The sequence below is a fragment of the Nycticebus coucang genome, chromosome 9 (genome assembly GCF_027406575.1).
Source record: "Nycticebus coucang isolate mNycCou1 chromosome 9, mNycCou1.pri, whole genome shotgun sequence".
NCBI classification, from domain to species: Eukaryota; Metazoa; Chordata; class Mammalia; order Primates; family Lorisidae; genus Nycticebus; species Nycticebus coucang.
Genome location: NC_069788.1, coordinates 53,161,301 through 53,189,095, shown reverse-complemented (window position 1 = coordinate 53,189,095; position 27,795 = coordinate 53,161,301). Strand labels below are relative to the sequence as shown.

The following is a 27,795-nucleotide window of genomic DNA, read 5'->3' as shown; positions in this document are numbered from 1 at the left end:
AGAAAGATCCAAAGAGAAGAATGTGTAGGCAATTTTCTTTTTTTTTATTCACCTATCCCTCTTTGGTAGGCACTGGGGTGGATTAGAGAGATGAAAACAAAACTGAAGCTTTGGGGATCCTTCTAAGAGCCTGTATTTAATTTATAGGCAGAACTTTGTATTTTTTCTTTCAGAGGGCCCTGAAATTGTATAAGTTTCAGGTTCCTAAAAGGCACATTTTCCCCCAAAGTCCTGAATAACACATATTCAAACTCCAGATAAACTTATAGGGTGATGTGTTCTAAGTCTGGTTGTTCTTGTCAAGAAATGAAAGTTACAAAATTCCTCTAATGCCATTTTTATTAAGTGGCTGCCAAGATGAGAAAAGTGACAAAACTTTTTCAGGTGATGCCCTCCTGAAGAACTATTGCTCTTTACATATATTCTTCATCAAATATGCAAGCTATGAATACTGCTTGGAGTACGGCTAGATACACGCCAAAATTTCAGTGGTTTACCCAAAAGCAATTCATATCTTACTCACAAAACTGTCAACAAAATTATTCCCTCTTGTCAAGCAGGTTTTATTGGTGTGGCTTCTTTCTGCCAGAGAGTTCGCCAGATGGCCTCGAACTAACTCAGTTCTCCCCCCATTTCTTGCTTGTAATTCTCAAGAATATAACTGTATTATTTTTTTTTCTTGAAATAGAGTCTCATTCTGTCACCACGGGTAGAGTGCTGTGGCATCACAGCTCATAGTAACTTCAAACTGTTGGGTACAAGCAATCCTCCTACCTTAGCCTCCCTAGTACCTGGGACTTCAGGCACCTGCTGCAATGCCCAGCTAGTTTTTCTATTTTTGGTAGAGATAGGGGTCTCACTCTTGTTTAGGTTGGTCTTGAACTCCTGAGCTCAGGCAATCCATCTGCCTTAGCCTTCCAAAGTGCTAGTATTACAGGCATGAGCCACTGCGCCCAGCCTCAGATGTATTCCAAAAATTAGTTTTTGTCTAAACAAGATTTTTTTTTTTTTTTTATGTAACTCAACAAAAGAAACGCTGGCCTCAAAAGACAAAGTTCAGCTTCCTTTTTTTTTTTTTTTTTTTTTTGTAGAGACAGAGTCTCACTCTGTGGCCCTCAGTGGAGTGCCGTGGCCTCACACAGCTCACAGCAACCTCCAACTCCTGGGCTTAAGCGATTCTCTTACCTCAGCCTCCCGAGTAGCTGGGACTACAGGCGCCCGCCACAACGCCCAGCTATTTTTGGTTGCAGTTTGGCCGGGGCCGGGTTTGAACCCGCCACCCTCGGTATATGGGGCCGGCGCCTCACTGACTGAGCCACAGGTGCCACCCCAAAGTTCAGCTTCCTTAGACTCCTTATTGCATGGCAGGCACTCAGCCATCCAGGCCTCCTACTTCTGGCCCATCTTTGGAAGTTCCTGACATTTGCCACCCTATGCTGGACCATCCACACCACCTGCAGCACCCCAAACACAACATGTAGTATCTTTGCCTCTAACCCATTTCCTCTGCCTAGTGAATGCAGATGGTTGACTTCTATTTATTCTACTTATTCAGACAAACCAGGACAAGCTCCTTAATCTCTCTACAACTCTATTTTTCTCTACTAGAAAGAGAGTTAATTACACCATTTGCTCTGAGCAGATGTTTAAAAATGAGATAAGGCATCACAGAATTTGATAGTAAATATTAGCCATTATTCTCACCACTGCATCCTTTCTCCATATCTCAGACGGTGAAATAATCTACCACCTCAGAGAGAAAATAAAAAGGCAGGTCTCAAACTCCCTGTGCCACAACCTGCACCTGTTTCTCATTTCTTCTGTTGCAGGCTAGTTCTGCACCCTCATCTTCCACACCTCTCCAGCTTCCCTTGGGCATCTCTATTTACTTTATTCATTCATTCATTTCAGTCATTTAACAAGGATCCATGCGCACTAACTATATGCCAGACACTGTTCTAGGTATGAGAGCAAAGAGATGAACAAAAGAGAAAGTCCCCATTCAAAACAATGTAACTTGTATTTTTTTTGGGGGGGGGTTCATTTTATGTATTTATTTTTATTTTTTGTTAAATCATCACTGTATACATTTAAGGGGTACAATGCGATGATTTGATGTACAACGCGGAATGCTTAAATCAAACTAATTAACATAACTATCACCTCACTTACTATTGTATATAATACTAAAGTATATACTTTTAAAGAGTATATGTATTTTTTTTTTTTTTTTTTTTTTGTAGAGACAGAGTCTCACTTTATGGCCCTTGGTAGAGTGCCATGGCCTCACACAGCTCACAGCAACCTCCAGCTCCTGGGCTTAAGCAATTCTCTTGCCTCAGCCTCCCGAGTAGCTGGGACTACAGGCGCCCGCCACAGCACCTGGCTATTTTTTTTGTTGTTGCAGTTTGGCCGGGGCTGGGTTTGAACCCGCCACCCTCGGCATATGGGGCCGGCGCCCTACTCACTGAGCCACAGGTGCCGCCCGAGTATATGTATTTTTATATATACTCTCTATATATACTCTTTATTTATATATATACTCTTTATATATTTAAAGAGTATAATATACTCTTGTTTTGAAATGTACCTTGCATTGCGTACCTGAGATCCAGCCAAATGCCCTCCCTCCACTAGCCCTCCCCCCCTTCTCTCCCTCCTCTCGCCTCTTTCTCTCTGGACTATCTTTGTATTTTATCATTCCAGTGAATGTGTAAGTTTATATATTGGTTTCATAATAGTATTGAGTTCATTGGATACTTTTTTTTCCATTCGTGATCTGTAAGGGAAAAGACATTTGCCTCAGGGTTTTCACTTCAGAGCAGTGGTTCTCAACCTTCCTAATGCCGGGGCCCTTTAATACAGTTCCTGTGGGTGGCAACCCACAGGTTGAGAACCGCTGCGGTGGGTGCCAGACACTGTCTGCTGACAGGATTTATGTTTGACCTTTATGTCAGGTAGTGGGTCTGTGACTTTTTCTGTCTTTTTCCTTCATCTTCATCCCTCTTTTCCATCATTCTTTTTCTTTTCTTGGAACCCAAACTTTGAAGGATGTCATGTTTCAAGTTCTGAAGAAACTTCACCTGGATGCTTCAGTGTCTTAGAACGCATTCTGTCATCGGTGAGCCTCTTTAAAGGATGTCTTGTCAGAGTGATTGCAGGACATAAGCTCTTCGAGTTCTTTCCATAGAATTAATTGGTTATAGACACCAACAGAGCTCCGAAATCAGGTCGTGGCGAGAGCTCGGACACCAATGCACCAGCACCCAGTTGTATCCTTCTCCTTGGTTGCTAATGCGGGGGTAGGTAGGAGAGTCCTTCTTTCCTGTCCCTCCACTGGATACGGTGCACGAGGACTCAGTATTCCAGGTAGGACTGAGAGGAAATGATCCATCTTCCCTCTCCTCCTTGTTCAACCTCAGTGACTCCGCCTTCCTGTTGAAGTGAGAGTGAGGCCCACGAGCGAGGTAGCAGCCAAGCAGGGTAAGGAGCAGGGCAAGGTACATAACTGGGGGACACGGGCAGCGGGCGAAGCTGAAGGAGTACCAGCCCTGGATGAGTGCGAGACGGCTGGCTCTGACATGTTCAGTGGGTGCTCTTGTTGACAGGGACTCTACTAGCTGGCCAATGCTCAAAACTGTCAAGCCCATCAAAAACAAGGGACTTCTTAGGAACGTCACAGCCGCAAGCAGCCTAAGGAGACAACTGAATGGACTGTAGTATCCAGCATGGGGTCCTGTGTTAGTGATACAGGATTCCCCCACTCCAGGATGGACAGGGACCCCCCAATTCTCTAGGCCCAGGTGAGCTCAGAAATCAGACCCCCATTTCCGGGCACAAACAGGCTGCCTTTCCCATGCCAAACAATGTAACTTGTTGTGTTATGAGATAGCCAAAAATCAAAGTAAGTAGTAATATATATCCCGTTTTGGATTATAATGACTTTTAGAAAGATAAGTCAATCAGAATAAAGAATATAGGAAGTAGTGATTTTAAATGCCATAGTGATGAGCAAGGGGAATAAGGTACAGGAACACCAGAGGGAACAGCAGTGCCAAAGCCCAGAGGCAGAAGCATGTGTGGAGTGTGTGAAGACCAGCAGTGAGGCTGGTATGGTTAGAGTGTACCTGGCGACCAAGGGGAAGTGGGGAGCAGGATGTCAGATGGGCCTGAGGGCTAGATCACAAAAGTCATCATGCTGACCTTGCCTTTGCCTCTGAGAAGGGAGCCACAGGAGGGTTTGAGCAGAGGAGGATGTGGACAGACCTATGCTTTGAGAAGTCACTTCAGATACTATTCTGAGCTGTGGGCAGGGTTGTGAATAGAAGCTTGAAGACCAGCTGGGAGGTACTACAGTGATCCAGCTAAGAAATGAGGATGACTTGTGGCAGGGTGGAGCTATAAAGTGGTGAGAAGTGGTTATTTCCAAGATAGAGTAAATAGGTTTCACTGATGGACTTAAATGTTGGGTGTGAATAATGGAGTGGGTCAAGGGTGACTATGTGCCTAAATGAGGGAGAAGGGCACCAAAGAGGGGAAGGAAAGGCAGCTCCACAATGCAGGAAGGACCAAGAAACTTCTGGCTGTGGCCAGGGCACACTCACTTGTCTTTTATCTCCTGCAGATGAGAGAAAAGTCCAGTACTATGCTGGTTAATGGCCATTTAATTCCTAAGGTCTTAGGTCCAAGACTTCATGTAGAAAGAGCTTAGTGGTCTTCTTCCATCTTCCAGCCCCTAGTAGTGGCCTGGCTGGGTGGCCGTGAGTGGAGGCCCAGAGAGGATCTGCACAGCATCCTGACCACATCCTGCCCCAGACCCTGTTTAGCACCTGCCCCTTTTCCCTCTCCAGCTATTAAGACTCCTCTCTGTTGCTGTCCACTAGCCCAATCAACGACACAGAGATATCACTGAAGACAGAATGAATTATTTATTAAGGGAAGACTGGTGACTCACTCAGGCCCACAGCGATTGTTCATCTTGATTCACTGTATTCTATATCCAAACTCATCAGATAAGAATAAGTAAGAATAAAGAACAAAAGCATTAATTGAGACTGCCATAAGAAATTTCCCCTCAGCATAAATGTTACAAAGCATGTACACATCATTTCTAAGTCTGGAGCATTTAACTTAAAGATAAGCTACAAGGACAGCAGGTTGTCTGTTCTGTTTGCCCACCTTCCTAACAGGTTAAATGAAACTTTTGTGTAATTTGAAGTTAGGGAATGAAGAGCAACCGTTCAGCTCCAGGCAGGTGCTAAATCTCCAGCTACAACTTGGCGGGGACCTCAGGGAATCATTTCTCAAGGCCTTTTCAGCAAGCAGGGAGGAATTAACCCCCGAGTCTCGCTTATGGCAGAGAATGGAATTTTCCCTTCACAGGTTCCCGTACCACAAGGAGTACATATGAGATAAAGCCACATTTCCGGGGTGCTGAAAACCGTGCCCTTCCATCTCTCCCACTTTTTCTTCTTAAATCCCACACCTTCGTATATTGGGCTTCCCTACTTTTTGATGTTTTTAGCACCACTAGTCCTAAGTACACCTAAAAAGCCTCTACGTAAGGAGATGAAGTGCATCTTGGAGGAGACCTAACAACTAAGCTCCTCTCCCCTCAGAGCGGAGGTCCTACTTCTTAACTGGTTCCCCCATTAAAAACCCTAAAAAGGAGGGATCAATAAAATAAAATAAATTGTCTCTTTCACTAGCTGACATTTATTGAGCCGGCACAGGTATGAGTGTTTCACATGAATTCTTCCATTCGGTGATTCTTGCAACAGAGTCAAGGGTTGGTGCCATTATTACACCATTTACAATAGAGAAAACTAATCCATAAGGAAGGCAAAAAATTACTTGGCTCCAAATTGCACATTTAAGAGGTGGTGAAGCACAGATATAGTCCCAAAGAGTCTAGTCCCAGACTCTATAATGTAGTGGTCTAGGCCATGCTCTCTCCATGATCATGTGGTATGGAGTTGAATAGACCTGCTCTGATCCTATATTTTCAACTTGAAGAATATCTGGAAATTTCAAATAAGTTGCTAAAGATCAGACAACTGGTTAATTCTGACTCAAGGGATGCTGACTCTTCATCTTTGCTTCTTAAGTGTGGATGTTTCCCAGGGGTTCCTTGATCCACTCAGTACTCTACATATGCTTCTTGGGAAGCTACCTGGAGTACATGCAGTATTCCACATTCTGATCTCAATTTCTTTCCCAAGCTTCAAATTTGTCTGCCTAAATTATAATGTGGCAACTCAGACCACGCTAAATTCAATATTCTCACAACTGCCAAAGAGATAGTTTGAGCTTTGGAGACTGATTTGCACATAAAGTATATATGAGGCTATTAGAGGAGAAAGTAATCAATTTTAAAGAAATCGCTGAAACAAGTAAATGAAATAGAGAACAAAAGGGGATTGTGAGGGCTTTAAGAAAGAAGAAATGACAGGATTTTATAGATTTCAGATTGATATCATTTGCTCCTTTGATAGGCACAGGACTGAAGTCACTGAGGGCCACCTGAGGGCATAGGTTGTGTTTTCCCATCTGTGAATCCTCAGTACATAGGAGAACTGCCCGTTGTTCTTTCCATAGAAACAACCCATAACAGGAATTCACTTTTGATCATGGCTTATCTTCATCCTCCTCGGCTAACATTTGTAACAAACAACTGCAATGTCTCATTAGAAAAACATAATTTAAAAGTCTATTTCTCTGTTTCTTCAGCATTCAGGACAGATCATGTGGGAAGTGAGAGCTCTGCCACACACCAATCTTCTAAGGCCTCATCCTCCTCTGGATCCGCCAACAGAAGGGAAAAAAGGGTAGAAATATTGTAAGAAGGTTTCTCATAGGCTAGACTTGGAAGTGGCTAACACTTCTTTAGGAAATGTCATCTCATCATGTCCTTAGCAGAAAAGGAAGCAATATTTGGTGAACACATACAGGTTTTTCCCATACGTGTCTTCTGAGTTTCTCATTGCCAGGACTTGGCCTCAAAATGAACAAACACAATTTCTACCTTCTTGAGTCCTAGTCCGGTATAGAAGAGAAACATGAAACAATATTGCAGTGACAGAAGAGTGATTTGCACAAAATTCTGTGGGAAATGAGAGGATAGAGTGGAGGAGAGGGGATTCCTGAATAGCTACCCCTGCCCAGCAACCTGGACCTCCAGATTTTAGGAACCTGGAGCATCCACCTATAAAAGTGTCTCCCTCTCCCAGTGGTTCTCTGAAGTGATTCTTGAGGACACTGGGAAGAAGAAGGAGTGGGGTTTTATGGGTTAGGGTAGCTTCTTGTTCCCCTTACTGTCAGTCATTGAGGGCTCAAGATGCCATGGTTAATCTGGTCTCTTATTTCTTATAGATTCTGTTGCTAGTATGACTCTGGATCCAGACACAGTCCACTTTGAAATTTTTCTGCCTGAAGGTCAACTTTGTGTGCTGGGCCATGAAGCCTTCTCTTTGGGGAGATTTATCTGCAAAGTAGAAGTGGGGGACAAGGCTTTCTGGAAGCTTGATGTTTGTGTAGAAAATTCAGAAAATACTTGGGGAATTACAGAATCACCTCAAAATGGATTCTGGGGTGGAATTCAAAATGGAAACTGGATGCTGTAAGTATCACACCACCATTTCCCTCATATCCTTCTTCCCATTGAGCTGCCCCCCTCACAGGGTGGGCATCTTCTTGAACTATAAAGTTGGGGGTGCCCTCTTTTATCATGTGGCTGCTGGTCCTACATATGCACTTCCTCTCAGAGTTCCTTTTCTCAGCCCCTCTGGCCTTTCATCTGCCTCTAGTTTTCTCACCCAACTACTCTGACCACATGTCACTGAGGCTGTCAACACTTAGAAGCTCTCTCAGTCAAACCTTCAGGGAAAAACTCTCACTGGGGTTGAGGGACAAATGCCCCAGAGCTCCCATCTCAGCCAGCAGTGGAGACTGAGCCCCTCTGACTTTTGATCTCATAGCTGCAGCCCTTTCTTTCCCAGTTTCCCAAGGGCTCCCACAAAGGCTGAAGCTAGTTTATGGTGCTCCAGGGATGAGTGGTGCAGAGGATCAAGGGAGGACCATGCAACATGATACAGTCTTGTTAGGATTGTGCCTTAGTAGGGTGCTACTACCCTGAATTGGAAACTGAAAAAGAAATTCAAAGGAAAGCGGAGAGAAGAAATACCTATAGAAGGACAAGATGGGCGAAGAGGCATGTCTCACTTTATTCTCCTCACGAAGTACTGAAAAAAGGAAAGGACAGATGCCCACTAGCAGTGGCTGTTTTTAATTTGTGCATGATAGAACAAATAACAGGAAGATGTTGCCATTTCACAGTCTTTTTTTTTTTTTTTTGGCCAGGGATGGGTTTGAACCTGCCACCTCCGGCCTGTGGGACCGGCACCCTACTCCTTGAACCACAGGCACCGCCCCAATTTCACAGTCTTTTTATACAAGGACTCTGTTGCATTTCAACCTACATAAAACCCTGGCAATACTAAATAAAGTTCACAGAGAAGATGCACTTCTTCAGGGCACCCTGCTGATCTGGGACATGACTTTATATCTAATGTTCTTATATCTAATGCCACATAATATCATCTTTAAGACTCCAACACACCCTCCATCAAGCAAAATCAATAACCCTTACATCACTTTTCACCCTAGAGTTTTCAAGATGTCTATTTCACTTTGTGAATTTGTTTACTTCTGTTTTCTGTAACTTCCTGCTTATGATATAGTGCTTCATCAATAGTTAAGTGCATGTTCTTTAACATTTTAAGATGTTTATAACAGGCAGCACCTGTGGCTCAGTGGGTAGGGCGCTGGCCCCACATACCGAGGGTGGCAGGTTTGAACCCGGCTCTGGCCAAACTGCAAGAAAAAAATAGCGGAGCGTTGTGGTGGGCACCTGTAGTGCCAGCTGCTGGGGAGGCTGAGACAAGAGAATCGCCTAAGCCCAGGAGTTGGAGTTGCTGTGAGCTATGATGTCACAGCACTCTATGGAGGGCAACAAAGTAAAGCTGTGTCTAAAAAAGGAAAAGACGTTTATACCAATACATGCCCATTTAGTTTATCTCATTAAAATCGGACCTTACTATGCACATGAAAACTGTCTGAAAATTATCCAGCCATTGTTAACATAATTTTTCATATTGCATGGCTGGATACTTTGCGGACAGTCCTTGTGTTGCTCTAGGGTATGTTTTTTTTTTTTCAATTAAACACTAATATTATAGTATCTGTAACAAAATGGTTTCTTTCTTTCCTATTGCAAATGATACTGCTATAAACATCTTTGTATGTAAATTGTTATTCATAGCTCTAATCATTTCTACAGAATAAATTTCAGAATTTCATTTGTCATTCAGATACATTCTTGAAAGTATAATTGCTGGACAAAAATAACTTGAATTATTCTTAAATACATGTATATACCTATCTGTTTCCTATAAGAAAGAAGTGCCTACCCTTATCTTTGGTATCTGGGTGGCCCATGTCCTAAGGTTAACAATAGAAGTTCACTCTTCAGTTTTGGATTCTTTCGGGATCAATTGGAGTCTTCTCATTTTTCTCAAGGAAGAAGTCCAATCTATCAACCCTGAGAAGGAGGATCAAATGTACCTTTTACTTAGCATACATTTTTATGACTTATTTGTGAGGTGCTGTTATAAGTAAATTGCTGGTATTATCTCATTTATTCCTCACAACAGCAACACAAAAAGTCACATATGATTAATATCCTTTTCTACTGAGAGGGAAACTGAGGCACAGAACGGTTGGGTAAGTGGCCCAGGATGACACAGGCAACCTGGCATCAGGGTCTGTGCTTTTATCTACTTCATACCACAATCTTCCCTCTCCAATAATGAACTTCAGTGCCTGAGATGTACTAGATGGTAGGTCCTCCATAAACGTTTGTTGAGTAACAGAAATTGGTTTTGTCCCATCTTACATCCATTTGTTCCAAGACTCCCCTTTTAGAGCTTTGTGGAAAGAACTGGATGAGAACTGGACTTAGAGTTCTGTCTTTTTGAATACTACCAAGGTTAAGGATATAAAGTATTAGGTGCAGAAACTTCTTGTTTTGGATTTATTTCCCTTTTTTCTTTTTTTTAGACACGGTTTCACTCTGTTGCCTGTACACACCACCATACTTAGTTAATTTTTTAATATTTTTGTGGAGACTAGGTCACTCTCTATGTTGTCCAGGCTGGTTTTGAATTCTTGCTCTCAAGTAATCTTCCTGCCTCATCCCCCTAAAGTACTAGGAATACAGGCATGAGCCACCAAGGTTGGCCCACAAACTTCTATGAAGCTCAGCACCTTGTCTGCTTCTCCATGTCAAAGTAACTTGGGTCCTCCAGGTAAAAGGTAGATGTTTCTTTCATTCCTGCTGTCAATGCAGAAGCAGTCCTATCCGATTCAACTTTGTATAGTAAAATGGTCAGTTGTTTTTCAGTTGCCATGGAGCCCAGGTTGAAGATCACGTAACCTAAGCATGCCCAGCTGAACCAAGACTGCACCATGGGTGGAACTAAGTGCTTAGACTAAGGAATGTTGACTGAATTAAGAAGCCAACACCTCATTGCATGATCTATGAGCCAATCAGATCAAGCCAAGAATCACCCCATGGCATAATCAGTCAGGTCATGCCTCCCAGCAGCACATTATTGCAAGACCCAACAACATTAAGCCTTATTACTCCCTTCCTACAAAACCTACCCCACACAGGACCTCAGAGACATACATCTGAATATTGCAAACTGACTTGCAATAAAGCCTTTCTCTTCCCAAAAGTTGATGCCATAAATAGTACTGTGTCTTATGCACATCAGAGAGAGAGCCCATTGCTTACTTGGGAACATTACAGATGTAATTTCAAGCAGTAAAGCTTCTGATAGATTGTGAATTTAAAACTAAAACAATCAAACACAAAATAAATAAAGATTGGTGGATATATAAGGGACGAAGAGAGGGAAAGACTATAATAAAGTAAGAAAATTCAGTAAAATGTTACTTGTACGTTTTAAGGCCACATGTGGCCTTCTAGGTCCTTATGTGTGACCTTTTGACTGAATTCAAATTTTTACAGAACAAATCCCTTTATTAATACATTTTTGTTCACCTTTTGTTTTTATTTTATTTTTAAAATGAAACTTTTAAAAATACCAAAGAATAAAATAAGTTTCAATAAAATGGGGGACCACCACAATTATAACCTTAGTAAGCCATAAGGGCTAAATTGATGACTACTACACTCATGATTTTGTTTTAACTTCCCCTGCCTGACTGGCACCACTACTGGACAAAGGTGGTTTATGAGATGTTATAGTGGTAGAGTATGCTTATAAGTTATAAGTTTCCGACAGGTGTATTGTGTTTCTATTTGAAGTGCAATTTGTGAACAGTTGCACAACTCAACAGTATTTTTTTTTTTTTTTTTGCAGTTTGACCAGGGCTGGGTTTGAACCCGCCACCTCCAGCATATGGGGTCCGTGCCCCATTCCTTTGAGCCACAGGTACCACCCCTCAACAGTATTTTTTAATTCTGTCTGCTTAAGAGCTCATCATGTCAAAGAAGACCAAGGGAACACTGAAGGAAGAAAACAGATTTTTTTTTTTTTTTTTTAGAGACAGAGTCTTAGTCTGTCACCCTCAGTAGAGTACTGTGGTGTCACAGCTCATAGCAACCTCCAGCTCCTGGGCCTAGGCGATTCTCTTACCTCAGCCTCCTGGGTAGCTGGGACTACAGGCACCCGCCACAACACCCGGCTATTTTTTTGTTGCAATTTGGCTGGGGCTGGGTTCGAACCCACCACCCTCGGTATATGGGGCTGGTGCCCCACTCACTGAGCCATAGATGCCACCCAGAAAACAGATTTTTTTAATGAGGATTTGGAATTGCAATATTATCTTTTCTTTTTCTATTTTTTTTTTTTTTTAAGACAGAGGCCACGCTACCTGGGACACCTGCTCAGAGAAACCTCAAGGCAGAGATGTCTATTTTCCCCACCTTATCTCTTGCCCACTGACTTGATGGAGTCCTGCCAACTTCATTAGATGAGTAAAGATTCTGAAGGCATAAATCTACCCAGATCTCATGTAAATGCACAATTTTCCATTTTAGGAGATAGAGATGGGATAAAGAAGCTTTATACCTGGGAGGCTTTTTTTTTTTCTTTTGTTTTTCTTTTTTTTGGAGACAGAGTCTCACTATGTCTCCCTCAGTAGAGTGCTGTGACATCACAGCTCACAGCAACCTCCAACTCCTGGGCTTAAGCAATTCTTTTGCCTCAGCCTCCCAAGTAGCCAGGACTACAGGCACCCACCACAAAACCCGGCTATTTTTTGGTTGTAGTTGTCATTGTTTTTTGGCTGGCCCGGGCTAGATTCGAACCCGCCAGCTCTGGCATATGTGGCTGGTGCTCTAGCTGCTGAGCTACAGGCCCCGACCCTACAATAGTATCTTGTTTCTGCTAAAGATAAGATGGTTTTTTGCTTTGTGATACTGCAATATCAACATTAAAGAAATTCAATACTCATCAGAATTATAACACTCATAAGGACCACAAATATTTTAAATTAGAGGGAAAAGCACAAAAGGTTGTATTGCAGAAACTAAAAACTGAAAAGTAGAAGCAAAGACCATTCTTTCAATCACCAGTAAGACCTAGAAATAATGCCACTGAAGCAACTTATAAAGTAGATTACCTAATCAGGAAAAAAGAGAAGCCATTCAGTGGTGCAGAAATTGAAAAAGAATGCATTGTCAAAGTTCAAACAAATGTCTTTCAAGGAGAACCTTAACTGATCAGTAGCATGAATTAGCCTTCAACTTAACAAAAAACTTAATGCAATACTTCAAAAAATAAAGTACATATTATTTAATCACTTTAAATGTCCACATATTATTTAATCACTTAATGAATATGTAAATGCAATACTTAAAAAAATGTACATATTATTTAGTCACTTAATGAAGCAACTGATACTACTGACTACCCTGGTGTTAAGAGAAGATTTTCTTTGCTACAAAGAGTTATTCACTTCGGGCACTCTTGGGAACAGAACACAAGGAATAGGTACTTTCAGCAACTTTCAAGATAAATGTCATAAAATTGAGCTAAATTAGTGAATTTGTATGTGTGTGTGCATGTGTACAGATGATGCACATTCCATAATAGGAAAACATGAAGGGTTTATTGCACAAATAAAAGAATTATTAACAGATCCAGATGTTTTCATTTCTTTTCATTGTATCTTGCATTAGCAAAATCTCTGTGCTAAAGCTGCCATTTTAAGTAACACTTTGCAATGAGTATAAATATTATTAACCATATTTCTACAAATGCAACAAGGGATCACCAGTATTGTAATATGTTAAAGCTGAGCAATGAGGTATTCAATGTAGACTTGTCATAGCATTCTAAAGTGTGTTGGCTATCACAGGGACAGGTATTAGCCAAAATTTTATCTCTGCCAGAACAGATAGCTAAATTTTATGAAGAACAGACCAGGCCATATGAATTATTGAAAGAAGATTTCTGTAGGAATGCAACATTTTTGTGTGATTCATGTCAAATCAAAACTTGAATATTTCTTTGAAAGGTAAAATTAAGTATATACATAATAACATGACAAAAATCCAAGCATTTTTAAAAACCTACCATTTTTTAAAACCATGTCTTTGAAAGGAAATTTTTGTTTTGCTTTGTTTTGTTTTGTTTTGTTTGAGATAATCTCACTATGTCACCCTCGGTAGAGTGCCATGGCATCACAGCTCACAACAACCTCGAAGTCTTGGGCTTAAGCAATTTTCTTGCCTCAGCCTCCCAAGTAGCTGGGACTACAGGCGCCTAACACAACGCTCAGCTATTTTTGTTGTTGTTGTTGTTGTTGTTGTTGTTGTTGTTGCAGTTGTCCTTGTTGTTTAGCAGGCCCTGAGCTGGGTTTGAACCCGCCGGCCTTGGTGTATGTGGCCAATGCCCTAAACTCTGAGCTATGGGCCCCAAGCCAGAAAGGAAATTTTGGATGAACATTTTCTCCAGTTAGCAAAGGTCATTGATAGGCAGGATAATAGATGCAAATCAAGAATACACAGCTGTTATAGAACCATTAATTGGGGAATACAATGAAAGGTTCGCTGACTTTGAGAATCATCACATCACACTCAAATTAGCATTTTAGCCTCACCCAGTTCATATCACCAAGATATCTAAAGAACTACAGATGGAACTCATTGAGCTAGCAGTAGATGACACTTTAAAGTCATTGTTTGATGCTAAAAGAGATCCTATTAAAATGTGGAAAAATGCAGTAGAATACCCACACCTTCAGCAACTTGCCCCAAAATGCTTTCTTGCTTTTCAACGATTTATTGCTGCAAATCTACATTTTTTTACCTACCCCAAATCAAGACACCCTTAAGGTCACAAATGACTGATGCCCATCTAGAGGATCAACTGAAAACTGTGGAACTCCATGTTACAACAAAAAGTACTTTCCAACAAAAAGCCAATGAAACAAAATCATTAAAAGCTTAGTTAACTTTCAAAACAGAGAAATAGTTTTCATTTTTTGAAATTATTAAGTCTTGTAATATATTTAAAAAAAAAAACAATGTGAATTTTTAAGTATATCTAATTAAGTTTCTTGAATATGGCCTTATTTGATTACAGGTAAATTAATGTGGTTTTCCAACATGAAAAGTTCCCCCAACCCTGTTACAATGGTATTCACTAAAACTTCTTTTACCTGGCCAGGCGCAGTGGCTCACACCTGTAATCCTAACACTCTGGGAGGCTGAAGTTGGAGACCAAGCTGAGCCAGAGTGAGACCTCATCTCTAAAAATAGCTAGGCATTGTGGCGGGCACCTGTAGTTCCAGCTACTTGGGAGGCTGAGGCAAGAGAATCGCTAGAGTCCAACAGTTTGAAGTTGCTGCGAGCTATGACACCATGGCACAGTGAGACTCTGTCTCAAACAAACAAACAAAACTTCTTTTACCTTTACTATAAGTTTCATAACAAACTAGTGGTGGGTGGGAGAGGCAGGGAGGAAAGAACTGTTGATAACAGAGCCCAAAAGTACTATTGGCTAAAACAAAATAAGAGTCGATTTTCCTGTCATGTAAAATGAATCCAGGGCTAGTCTGGCAGCTCAGGGATGCCTTCCACGCCCCAACTCACTCTGTCTTCTTTCTCTACTGTCTCAGCATTTGACTTCCTTGCTCAAGGTTGCCATGTTGGCACAAGACAGCTGCTGCACCTCCAGGTCCAAAGTCCATGTACTAGGTAAGAGGAAGAAGGAAGTAGGGAGAGAATAAGTGTCTCCCAACTGTTTCAGCCTCTCCTTTTAACCATATCTGGGAAAAGCACAACCCTACCACTTTCAATTGCAAACCATTAACTCAAGCTTAGTCCCTTGACCTCTTCTATCTACATGGTGGGAAAGAACATTGAAGTACACAAGAAAATTAAATCTTATTACTAAGAAAAATTGGGGAAGAAAGATATCACACAAGAGACCAGCCACTTAACCACAGAGCCTACATTCAAACTGTTGTAATACAATCAGATTCCATTAGTCCAGATCACATAGAGCCTCGGAGATGTGAGCACTGTCTTGCAAACCAAACAAAGTGTCCTGGGAGATCTTAGGCCACAGGGAGAACAAGTTTGTCCCACAGACCTCTTATAATATTTACAGCTTATTTAAAGTCTAACTTCAGATACCACATAATACACTAGCAGAGTGAGAAACAATGCCTATGAAAATGCAATATAGCACAAAAAAAGGAGCTGAGGATTAATGAACTTGCTAAGAAACACCAGCAATGAGAATTTCCTGAAAAATGTACAAATGCCAAGCAGCAATGACTCTGGAAACTAGAAAATTGTATTTGTTAATGGATCCTAGACCAGGATGCCAGAGGTGCTTAAAATGGTGCAGTGAGTTTGGTTTTCTTCCCATTCCTTCTTTTTTTTTTTTTGTTAGGCTCTATAGTAAGAGACCCTCCTCCTGCATGTACCCATCGACATGTAAACAGATGTTAGTAAACTATCACAGTAGTGTTTTCATTAATGCACATCATTCCAGGCCAGGCGTGGTGGCTTATGCCTGTAATCCTAGCACTCTGGGAGGCTGAGCAGATGGATTGCCTGAACTCACAGGATTGAGACTAGCCTGAGCAAGAGCGAGACCCCCATCTCTAAAAAGAGCTGGGCATTGTGGCAGGCGCCTGTTGTTCCAGACACTTGGGAGGCCGAGGCAAAAGAATCGCTTGAACCCAAGAGTTTGAGATTGCTGTGAGCTGTGACGCCACAACACTCTACTGAGGGTGAAAAAGTGAGACCTGGTCTCCAAAAAAAAAAAAAAATGCACATCATTCTCTTTATATTTTTCTACTACATTCTAATGACTTTATGATAGAAAAGGCGTAAGAAGAGATAAAATAACATTAAAAAATTCTAATATACATGCAAACATAATTCAAATAAGTAAACACAAAGAAACACAAACACTATGGGAGGTGCGGCTTGGAATGGAATGAATCCTCAATGGGTACGAACCAATGTAGTTTCAGTTTTCGTTCTATCCTTCCCCAGTGATTTCTGCCCAGCAACTGATGAGAAACACCACTTCTGAGCCAATCAGAACACTAATGTTTCCAAAGACTCGGTGTTTCTCGCTGCCTGAGAACGAACTCTGCTTTCTTTCTTTTTTTTTTTTTTTTTCCAGATAAGAACCTCTTAACCATAGTAGAAAGATGGACAACTATGAATCACCTTTATTTTGTGGATTGTGATTCTCAGATGGGAATACCAGGGGGTAAGTGAGGGAAATTGATTAGCAGGGTTACAGGGCCTGGGAGAAGAGGGACTGACAAGATGAAAATGGGGATGGAGGGAAGTATCCGGACAGAGAAAGGGGTGAAGAGTTTGTGTGTGTGTGTGTGTGTGTGTGTGTGTGCGCGCGCGCGCGCGCGCGCGGCTGACACATTTGCACATGAGCACGCAGGGGAGAGGGGAGAAGTGATGCAAAGAACGAGGACTTACTGCGGGTGGGATTTGGTAGATAGAAAGGGAGACAATATTCCACCTAAATGTTCTTAAGAATGTATCATGGTGAGAAAAGAGCAAAGGAGCCTTAGAGTATGTTCTAACCATGCCGAGGCATCTATTCTAAGAGATTACAAAAAGAAACGCGCCTTGAAGATCCTTATATAAATATGTCCATGTCAGAACTATTTATTTTGTAGAAAACTCTGAACCAACATACACGTACAAGTGGGGCGTGGCTAAACAACGCAGAGTTTACTCGTTAAAAGAGATTTCTAAGCAGCCACAAGAAATTTGGTTTTTAATGAAGAGTAATTATTTATAATTTTAACAACACTGGAACTGTACATTGTACCTTGTTTGGTATCCTTTAGACATAGTATTTGTTTTTCTTTCTATTCTCCATTTATTGAAAACCGAAAGTATCTGTTCCTATGGCTACAAGCTACTCATTGTATTATTAGACGATTATTTATTTAGCCATTTCTTTATTTTGGATATCCATGTGGTGGCTACATTTTGCAATTATAGATTTCACCATGTTAAATGGCCTTAAACATAAATCTTTGAATTGATTTCTGATTTTTATTTCTTCAACAGGAATTTGTATAAATGGAAATTTTAGCTGAAAGAATACTTTGTTAAGGCCCTTTCAAAAAAATTTACATTCCCAATAGGAGAGTATATGATTACTACTAGACACAATTTAAAATTTTATTTGTTTATATTTTTTCATTTTCAAAATTATCCATAATCATGAAAAAGAAAAATAAATAGCTGATAAAAAAATAGAAAACCAATTTCTCATTCTGATGACAGCAGAGAAATTGTTAGTTCAGGGACTAATAATACTGACAATACTAATAATAATCCCCCTTCTCTAGCAGCATACATAGGAGATAAGATGTGCTGAAAGGCAATGTTTAGTCTGAGTGTGGTGTAGGTACTAAGCACAGGCAGGATAGCCAAGTGTACAGACCTCTGTCCCTTGCCTCCTCTTCACCCTTTCCCACCCTCCTGGAAGGCAATTCTCAGACACAGGAACCCCCAGAAGCAGGTACCATGACTGTGGGATTTATGCTCCTTTGTTTTGGGGGAAAATATTGAGGAGTTAGTATTTACTGAACACCTAATAAGTTCCACTTACTAAAATTACTCATAAAAGCAATAATTGTTAACTAGTACATAACATTTTTTTGATTTAAAGTATTAATATACTTTTAAAATCATGAGAACAAAGGCCAAAGTGTCTCTTCACTCACTAAATCACCAGTCTTCAGTTTAGCATGCATCTTTCATACCTTCTTGAGATATTTATATATACAAGTATGTGTACTTACAAATCTATAGCTTTGCTTTTTTAAAAAAAATAGAATCATTAGTATGGCTGCAAAATGTGTTATTTGACGACTTAGTATATCTCAATTACCCAGCTAAGTGACAATAAATTACTCTGACTGCTTCATTGAATACTTGCTTAGGGATGAACCACTGTTCTTCTAACTAGTCTCCTATAGTTACCTGCTTCTGTTGATTATGACTTTTATACTTCTTAAAATAATTCATACATGCTTTTCTGTGCACCCATACAAGTATTTTGCTGGACTAGATATCAGGAAGTGGAATTGCTGGGTAAATAGTGCACATCCTAAATTTCGTATTTCCCAATATTTCAAATAAACTTTGTCACATGACTGAGGTCACTGAGCTTGTGAATCACAGAGCCATCATCTACTCTTTTATTGGCTCTAACACATGACAGGATCAGCCTGGCCCACTGTGTGTGCTCAGTATTTGTTGAATGACTTAATGAAGGGAGGAAAAGAAAAGATGGGCAAAACCTGATCTTATTCACAGCTCTTTTGATGCCTTAGTGATGAACAAGTGGTAGGGTCAGCCCCTGATTGGCTCCAGAGCTCCTGTGGGGAGTCTGCCTGGATCCTGCCTAGAATCTTTTGAACAGGTTGATTTGACCAGGTTAATGGCTGAGCGTTAGGGACGGGAAGGCCAAAGTGTTGCACACCCACAAATGGCAAGCACAGTGAAACCAGAGAAGCCAGTGAGGAGGGTTCTGCATTAATTAGAAGGTGATGATGGAGGCTTGGATCTGGTGTGGCAGGAGAAGTGTGGGAAAGGGATTTCTGAGATTTTCAGGCAGTAAAGTGAAGGATTTCCTGGTGGGATAACATATGTGCATTTATCATATCTGTGTTTTTAGGGGTGATTTTTCATGTTTAAACTTGAAGGTTAAGAATCTCTAGGGCAGAGATTGTTGGCAGGGTTAAGATCTTCTTGGGTCACCACACTTGAGATAGCCCTGGGGCAGTGGAGGTTTCCATATGGAATCCAATAGCTCCTTCCAGGACACAGTGTCTGCATCATCCCTCTGGTGTCTCCTGACACACAGCACAGATGAAAATGGCGAGTGACCTGGCTTTCCTTCTGCTTGACATCCTCATCTGCCTCGTCCTAATCCAGCTGCTCACTCCTTGCTCTGGTAGGTGTGATTCTGTTTTTATGTGTGTGAAGCAGACAATTACCTAGATCCTTTGAGTTTCTCCTATACCTGGTAGTTTCATCCCAAACTGAAGTTTCACATGCCATGAAGAGACAAATGATGCCTCTGTTAGGGTCAAGTTCCTCTCTAGATTCTTAATGTCTCACCTTCCCTGCCTGAGAAGAACCCTCACTCTGATGGTTTCATGGCCAACACCCTCTGATGGAGATTCGTCCACTTTGCTGACCAGCTCACTTTGCTGTACATGGACCCCCTGGGCCCATCCTGGCCAGGGTAGGTGAAGACGCTGATCTGCCCTGTCACCTGTCCCCGACAATGAGTGCAGAGACCATGGAGCTGAGGTGGGTGAGATCCAGCCTTAGGCAGGTAGTGAACGTGTATGCCAATGGAAAGGAAGTGGAAGACAAACAGACTCCAGAGTATCGAGGGAGAACTTCCATTCTACGAGATGACATCACTGCAGGGAAGGCTGTTCTCCGAATACACAACGTCACAGCCTCTGACAGTGGAAACTACCTGTGTTATTTCCAAGATGGCAACTTCTATGAAAAGGCCATAGTGGAACTGAAGATAGCAGGTGAGCCCTGAGTTTTGCTCTTAGTCATTCCTTAGTGGAACCTGGGGTAAGAATTCCTGCCTGAAATCCAGTGCAGGGCACTCCTGCCTGGCCCCTAGGAATTGCCTGCACTGTCTTCGGACTAAGCTGCTCTTAGACCCTTGACAAAGGCATGTTTTCCCTCAGGAAGAATTCCTCCTAGACCGTACATGCTCAAGCAAACATTCCCATCTCCCCGGCCCCCAGGTGTCTAAGAAGGGAAGCAAAGGACAAGGAATGGGAAGGATAAGAAATTGTCTCTTCAGTGACACATACACCAGTTGCTTTGGTTTACTTGTGTACCGAATGGCTTCTGTGGCCTTACCAGATGTTGGCTATTGTGGGCCCTAGGAGGCTGAGCATAGGGGCTATATCTGCTGCTAATGTTCTCCAATTAGTGGCTTCAAGGAGCACAGCTGAAGTCAATGTAGCAGTGTTAATTACTTGTTGCAGCAAGGAAGATCACACCACCAAGAACTGTGGGCTGTCTGAGATGTTCGAGAAGACTTAGTATAGAATTTGGACTTGTATTCGGGAATTTGGTGCAGGTTTTCAGAAGTAGCTCCCCATCCCCCCCCCCACATACCCTGAATTAGATGCTGTCAGAAAGCTGAGAGAGGGAATTAATCTTGTAAGTGGGAACCTTAATCTTTTCTAGGAGGAAAGAGACTGGGGCCAGACTAAAGCTTTAATTCGTAAAGTGGTCCATCAATGCCAATATGAGGTGTTTTGGCCCTTGATGTGGTTATGGACAATGATCTCCTTTCTTTCTGTTCAGAGACAGTTCCCACTCCTCCTGTCTTTGAGTTTAGGGTGAGTGGGAATAGCCCCACTGTTTCTGGCCCTTGGGTACTGCACTAGCTCAGGACCACAATGTTGTAAACACCTCCTGCGTGAAACTCTCCTTGAATTCTTTAATGAGAATGTGTCATTGATTCCTGTTGAGACCCTCCCTGATGCAGGAGGCTCCAAAGAATTCAGACTGATTTACCTTCCACAGCACTGGGCACTGATCTTCACATGGAAATGAAAGGTTATAAGGATGGAGGGATCCACCTGCAGTGCAGATCCACTGGCTGGTACCCCCAGCCCCAAGTGCAGTGGAGAGATGCCAGAGGGGACATCCTTCCGACTTTGGCAGCACCTGTGGTTGCCGACAGAGTGGGCCTGTATGCAGTGGCAGCATCTGTGATCACGAGAGGAAGTTCTGGGGAGGAGGCATCCTGTACCATCAGAAATTCCCTCCTCCAGCAGGAGAAGACAGCCAGGATTTCCATCGCAGGTCAGTGCCTTTTTTGCTATTACGCGAGCTGAGATGTGGCTACTAAATATAGGGGGATATGTGCATACCTGCAGGGTGAGTCTCTGAAGTGAATATAAGGTCTGAGGAAAGACTTAGAGCCTTCTCTTTACTTTAGGGGAACTTGTTTTCTCCATAAAGCTGTCCACGTCAGAAATTGTTAGTGACCATTGTCTCACTGCCAGAAAAAATGACAGCTAATAGGAATTGGGGAAAAATAATTAAGATGTTTAACTGAAGTCAAATTTCTTCAACAGTGAACATCTGTATAGTTTCTAACCTTGTGCAACCATAATCAGAAAGACCACATGGCTGCGAAAAAAACAGAGATAATGCGAACTATACTACTATGACAATATTTCCAAGATACACTCTACACAAAGCAAGAATTCATTAACGAATTCTTTAGTGTAAAAAAGAGGCTAAATAAGAATATATTTGTATTTACATTTAATAAGCAATTGCATAACACTTGCTGTATGTCAGGAACTTTATAAGAATCAATCAATCCTTTTTCTCAGGAAGTACTATCCTTACCCCATTTTATAAATTAGGCACTAGGAACAGAGAGGTTAAATAATTAGTCCAGGGTCACACTGCTAGTCAAGTGGAGGAGGAGCCAGCATTTGAACCCAGGACCCCTGGGTTCTTAACCATCATATAAAGCTGACTAATGAGAAGCTAATAAATGGAGGTAGTGATGGAAGACTGGGTAGAAGGGAGACTATATGTATTTTTTGAATGATATAAAAGTATTATCTATTGAAAAATTAAATAAGAAAAAGATGTGCATGACTGTGCTCAAGTCACTCACTTTCCATGGCAGAGGCAGACATCTCAAGAGAAGTTGACAGTAGTAGGTTGTAGTAAGGGCTTACCAGATCTTATCCAAAGTTGTTTGAGCCTTTAGGAAGAAAAAGTTTGTTTAAGCTCATGAAACGGATTTTCTGCCCTCTGCTCTGGGTGAGCAGTTAAACTTCATGGTGTTCTGGATCCAGGAGGCAGAGGGACCAGATCCGTGGCCGACAGACTGTCCCTTTGCAGACCCCTTCTTCAGGAGTGCCCGACACTGGATTGCTGCCCTGGCAGGGACTCTGCCTGTTTTGCTGCTGCTCCTTCTAGGGGCAGGTTACTTCTTGTGGAGACAGCAAAAGGAAAAAAAGACTCTGTTCAGGGAGAAAGAAAGAGAGCAAAAGATGAGTGAATTGGCACAGATTACAACGGAAGAGGAACGAAACAAGAGAGGTATCTGGCCCTGGGAGGGATCTAAACCCCTATCCTGGTACTACCCTGTTTCCCCGAAAATAAGACAGTGTCTTATGGTAAGGTGTGCTCCCAAAGATGCGCTAGGTCTTATTTTCAGGGGACATCTTATCTTTCCTGTAAGTAGGTCTTATTTTCGGAGGATGTCTTATTTTCGGGGAAACAGGGTAGTTGGTTTAAAGGTTTATTGTCCAGATAATTCCCCCTGTCATAACATTTTTTTTTTCTGCTTATATTCCAGAGAAGCTGGAGGATGAACTCAGTAAGTTCCCACTTCCCCAGACACTGAGGCATGTCTTCCTTCTCCTGCTTTAAGCACCTTGATGACTCTTTCTTCTTGATTCCATTTCAGAGTGGAGAAAAATCCGGTACATGGCTTGTGAGTAGCTCTGATGCTTTCTGTGAATTATCACTGTAACTCTCTCTGCTTGGATATTTTCTAACCCCTAACTCTGTCCAGGGTTGGAGAATGGTCCTGAGTCCCTTTAAACAGGGAAAGAAAATAAGTGTGGCTCATGGAGAAATTCCCAGAAGGAGAGCCAGTCTCTTTATCTCCTCCTCCTATCCTTTCTCTCTCTTTTTCCCTTCTCTCTCTCTGAGAGAAGAAGCCTTTCATCTCTCTCCATTAAGGCCAATTTATATGCTGTTGAGGAGATAAGAAAAATGTAAGATTATAATGAATGAAAAAATGAGAAAAAGAGGGAGGTACAAAAGTGTTCCTCATGAACAGAAGTGGCTACAATGGCTCAGTTGGCATAGATTTATTATAACTATTTCAAAAATTAGTCCCTGAAATATCTCATTAAGTTTCTCTGATTATTTTCAGAAGGTAAAAAATAATACAGATTAATGCACACATACACACACACCCATAGACCCCAAACATAGGAGTATAGATACATATAAAATAGATCAACTAGACCACATCAAAAAAGCACTGACATAGGATGACGTGTGTGGCTCAAAGGAGTAGGGCGCTGGCCCCATATGCCAGAGGTGGCAGGTTCAAATCCAGTCCTGGCCAAAAACTGGAAAAAAAAAAAAAAGGTACTAACATAGCACCTGTGGTATCAAATGATGTTCCTGGGCATGATATGAAGGAGGAGAGGGGAGGAGAGAATTGAACCTTATAGAGGAAGAAAGTAAGGAAAGGTGGGGTGATCAGAAAGAAAATTAGGTGGGTACAAAAAGAAGGCAAAGGGACAATCAGACATAGCAGACTTCAAGTGACATCTCTGACTTTTGTTCATTGCAGTTGGGGAAAAGTCTCCAGCCTATGATGGTAAGTGGCACTGATCATCTCTGAGTTTTCTGGGACATGCCCGCTGAGCCTTTCACTCCTTTGTTTACTGTTACCCATTGATATTGTCAGAATAATCAGATATAACTAAAAACTCATTTTCAGTGGGGGTTCCACGTCTGCTTTGGGGAGCTTCTAAGAGAAGCCCGAAGCTGCTGGCACTCATGCACACCACCTAGCAAACCCTGGCCATGCAGCTGCCAGCCCCTCATGACAGAGGAAATAGAGCCCACCATTTTTTAGAAGTTGCCACTGTTGATCCATCATAGCTGTGGAGAAGGGAAGCTGGACAGTGAAAGAGTCTCTGAAGAACAGGAGAGAGAAAGGACTGAATGAGGAGTACCAGGTGGGCAAGAATACAAATGTTAACCTTTTCTTACGTGTGTCTCTTTCCTTTCAGGATGGAAAGCGGCCCTCTTCCAAGCTGGTGAGTAAATCACTGCATCTTCCCTAGGTCAACAATCTGAGCAGCCATATCCCTTTTTCTTCTCCAACTCTTGATATTTGTGGAAGAAGAGTCCCAATGACAAGGAGACTTTTGGGTGGGTACCTTGAGGTTGCAATTGAAAGGTGTGCCCATGTCCAGGACCCTGTCTGCTGATAGCCCTGGAACCAGGGGGTATTGCTGTCTTGGGCTTCCATAGGCCTTTATGAGAGAAAAGAGGCATGAAAAAAAAAAAAGAAAGAAAAGAGGCATGAAGCTTGGAGCTGAGGGGCTGGAGACACAGTGTGAAGAATACTGCAGGGACAGTGGGGATGGGAAATGCCAAGGAGGAAGGCAATGTCTGCCTAAAGAACATCTCAGTCTTCATATGGCACCTACTGCCTCTGTGTATTCTCAAAGGATTTAATGTATCTGAACTTTGCCCTTCACATCTTTAGATGATGATTTTAATTCTTAATTTGTGACCATTGAGGTAAAGACTAAAGAAGGTAATGAATACATATTAGGCAAAAATGTATTTAGAAAGAACTGATATGTTTCAAATGGACATTTGACGAGGATTTGGAAAAATAGCATTAAGGGAAAGCAACAAGAGAAAGTACATAGTCTCAGGGCTACCAACAGTGGGGAGCTATTTCTACCCCTCGACTTCAAGATTAGGGACGGGGGCTGGTACTGGAACACAGAGGAAGCTGTAGCTGAAATAGAGGGCTCCCTAAGAATGGTCAACCCATTCTTAGGGCAACACCATCTGATGTCAGCAGAGAGGAAGCAGGGAAAATAAATGCTGTGCCTCTATTTTCTTTCCCCCTCCCGTCTTCAGCTAGAGCCTGCCACTGGCCAAACCCAACAAGAAGCCAATAATAAGGAAACCCAGTGGCACTGTACATAGAGTATATTCTTGAGGTCCAGAGGAAGGTGGAGAAAAGTCAAGTGTGGAGAGTAGATGTAGGGGCATATGAAGCCCCCAAGATAGACCCAGCACATAGCAGGCATAGCAGCCATTATAAGATGACATGCTGCCTTTGTCCCCTGTCCCAAGTTGATTAAATTACACTATTGTCTTACGTAACCATAGAGTATATTTATCTTAATTTGTCACTAAGAAAATGCTTTAGATAAGGCTCAAAGATGTTCCATGGCTTGAATGTATGGAAACATAGACTATAGAAAAGGAAAGTTCATGAGTAATAGAGTGAACATGGAAAGTTAAATCTATGATATAAATGGGCAGAGTCGATTTTAGTAATAAAAAAAGAAGATTATGAGAAGGTTCCTTCCTGAGGCAGTATCAGGATATCAGGTTAGGCAGATTCCAACCCTCATTTCACCCTCTCCTTCCCCACTGCACACAACCCCTGGGCTTTCTCTCATGATAGTAATGAGAGAGTCTTACATTCCTACCAGGTTGGGGATGGCAGGCTCTGGACCTGGCCAGAGGCCCTGGACAGAGCCCTGGCTCTGTATGCTGAGGCTCTGGGGTTCAGGTAAAATGGCTGACCCCACAGACAAATTATATAACTCTCTGCAGCGGATGTGATTCTGGATCCAGATACAGCAAACCCCATCCTCCTTTTGTCTGAGGACCTGAGGAGTCTGCAGCGTGCAGAGGAGGAACGGGACCTGCCAGACATCCCTGAGAGATTTAATTGGCGTTACTGCGTGCTTGGCCGTGAGAATTTCACATCAGGGAGACATTACTGGGAGGTGGAGGTGGGGGACAGGAAAGAGTGGCACATCGGGGTATGTAGGAGGGATGTGGAGAGAAAAGGTTGGGTCAAAATGACACCCGAGAATGGATACTGGACTATGGGACGGTCTGATGGGACTAACTATCGTGCTCTCACTGAACCAAGGACCAAACTGACGCTTTCAGGGCTCCCTGAGAAAGTGGGTGTTTTCCTGGACTATGAGACTGGAGAGGTCTCATTCTACAATGCCACGGATGGATCTCATATTTATACCTTCCCACATACCTCCTTTTCTGGGCCTCTGTGTCCTGTTTTCAGAATTTTAACTTTGGAGCCCACTGCACTGACCATTTGCCCAGCATCAAAAGTCATGGAGAGTTCCCGTGTTCTTGACCTATTGCCTGACTTTCCCTGAAGACCCCTGTTATCCCAAGCTTAGCTAATGAAACTACCGAGCCTCAGGGTGAAGTGATGTGTCTGCTTCTCCCGGTCCAGTCTGGAGCTGAAGGTCTCCCTCCACACAGCAGCCATCACAGCCACCAATCTATGTGCACACACTGAAGCACTTTGCTGATACTCATTCAGTTATGCCATATGACAGTGGTTTCAGCTTGGTGTCCCTTTACTATCCCCTTTGTACAGGTAAGGAGACTGCACAAAAGTGAATTAACTTTCCAAAGGTGACATGGCTGGGAGCTGAACAACAATAACTACCATTTACAGAGAACACAAAATATACCGGGTGCTGTGCTACGTGCACTAAGTAGATTTCACGCACTTAACCCTCAGAACACCCTGTGGGGTAGTCTCATTTTGCAGATGTGGCAGCTGAGGCAGGGCAAAATTAAGTCACTGCTATAGCTCATGAAGTAATTTGTGCAGCTGGGAGATGCTTAGCCATGGTCCCTGACCACCTGCCTGTTCTTTTCCGGCCTTCTTTTCCCCTCAGGAAGGGACCACGTGCATCCCTGAGATTCTCTTTCCAGGAAGGGACTAGAAGCCAAACTCTAAATTAATGATAGCACAGCACAAGTGTTGCCACCCTGTCAATGTGGTTAGTGATCCTGGGGCCAATACCGGTCTTGCCGTGTTGCTAGGAAGTGTGGCTAGTAACCTGTCAATGAAATAAGAATTTAGGAGGAAGGAAGCTAGAAGAACGTTAGGGGTATAGTTAATCTCATTGTGGAATCCATCTGCAGGAAAGAAGTATATTCACCCTGATCATTGTGGATTTTAAACCACTATTCCTTTCAACTGATGGATGCTGAGACAGAACTGTTATTACTTACATTTCTGTTATTGCTCACCACTGTACCCCCTCTGCCTAGCATGTGGTTGTTATGTTTTATTTGTACAATAAAATTGTTAGTAATCCTCTCTCTTTCCATTTGGCTTTTTCCAGGCTCCTACAGGTCTGCTCAGCACAGTGGAGTGGCCTTACACACCTACTCTACTCACCATGGTTTACATCACTACAACATTTACCCAAAATCCTTATCACATGAATTTTCTCGTTGTCATAATGGATTCCCACAAATTCAGAGACTTAAAACAACAGATTTCTTATCTCAGAGATCTTTTTTTTTTTTTTTTTTTTGGCCGGGGCTGGGTTTGAACCCACCAC

General features: G+C 42.2%; 1 protein-coding gene and 1 pseudogene across 4 annotated transcripts in view; both read left to right on the top strand.

The window, feature by feature from the left end:
• The first annotated feature begins 16,670 nt into the window (after positions 1–16,670).
• Positions 16,671–27,795, top strand: part of LOC128593492 (butyrophilin subfamily 3 member A1-like) — a 45,600-nt gene continuing 34,475 nt past the window's right edge. For 3 of the 4 annotated variants that reach the window (XM_053601527.1, XM_053601525.1, XM_053601526.1), the window contains exon 1: positions 16,671–16,829. In XM_053601527.1, the coding sequence (XP_053457502.1) occupies positions 16,778–16,829 (52 nt within the window). In that variant the 5' untranslated portion in view covers positions 16,671–16,777. Of the gene's footprint in view, positions 16,830–19,466; positions 19,557–19,806; positions 20,155–21,172; positions 21,455–22,516; positions 22,718–22,976; positions 23,112–27,795 lie in introns of those variants that run through there. The other variant, XM_053601528.1, reaches the window with a different exon arrangement.
• On the top strand, positions 23,070–27,540 carry LOC128593495 (butyrophilin subfamily 3 member A3-like; annotated as a pseudogene).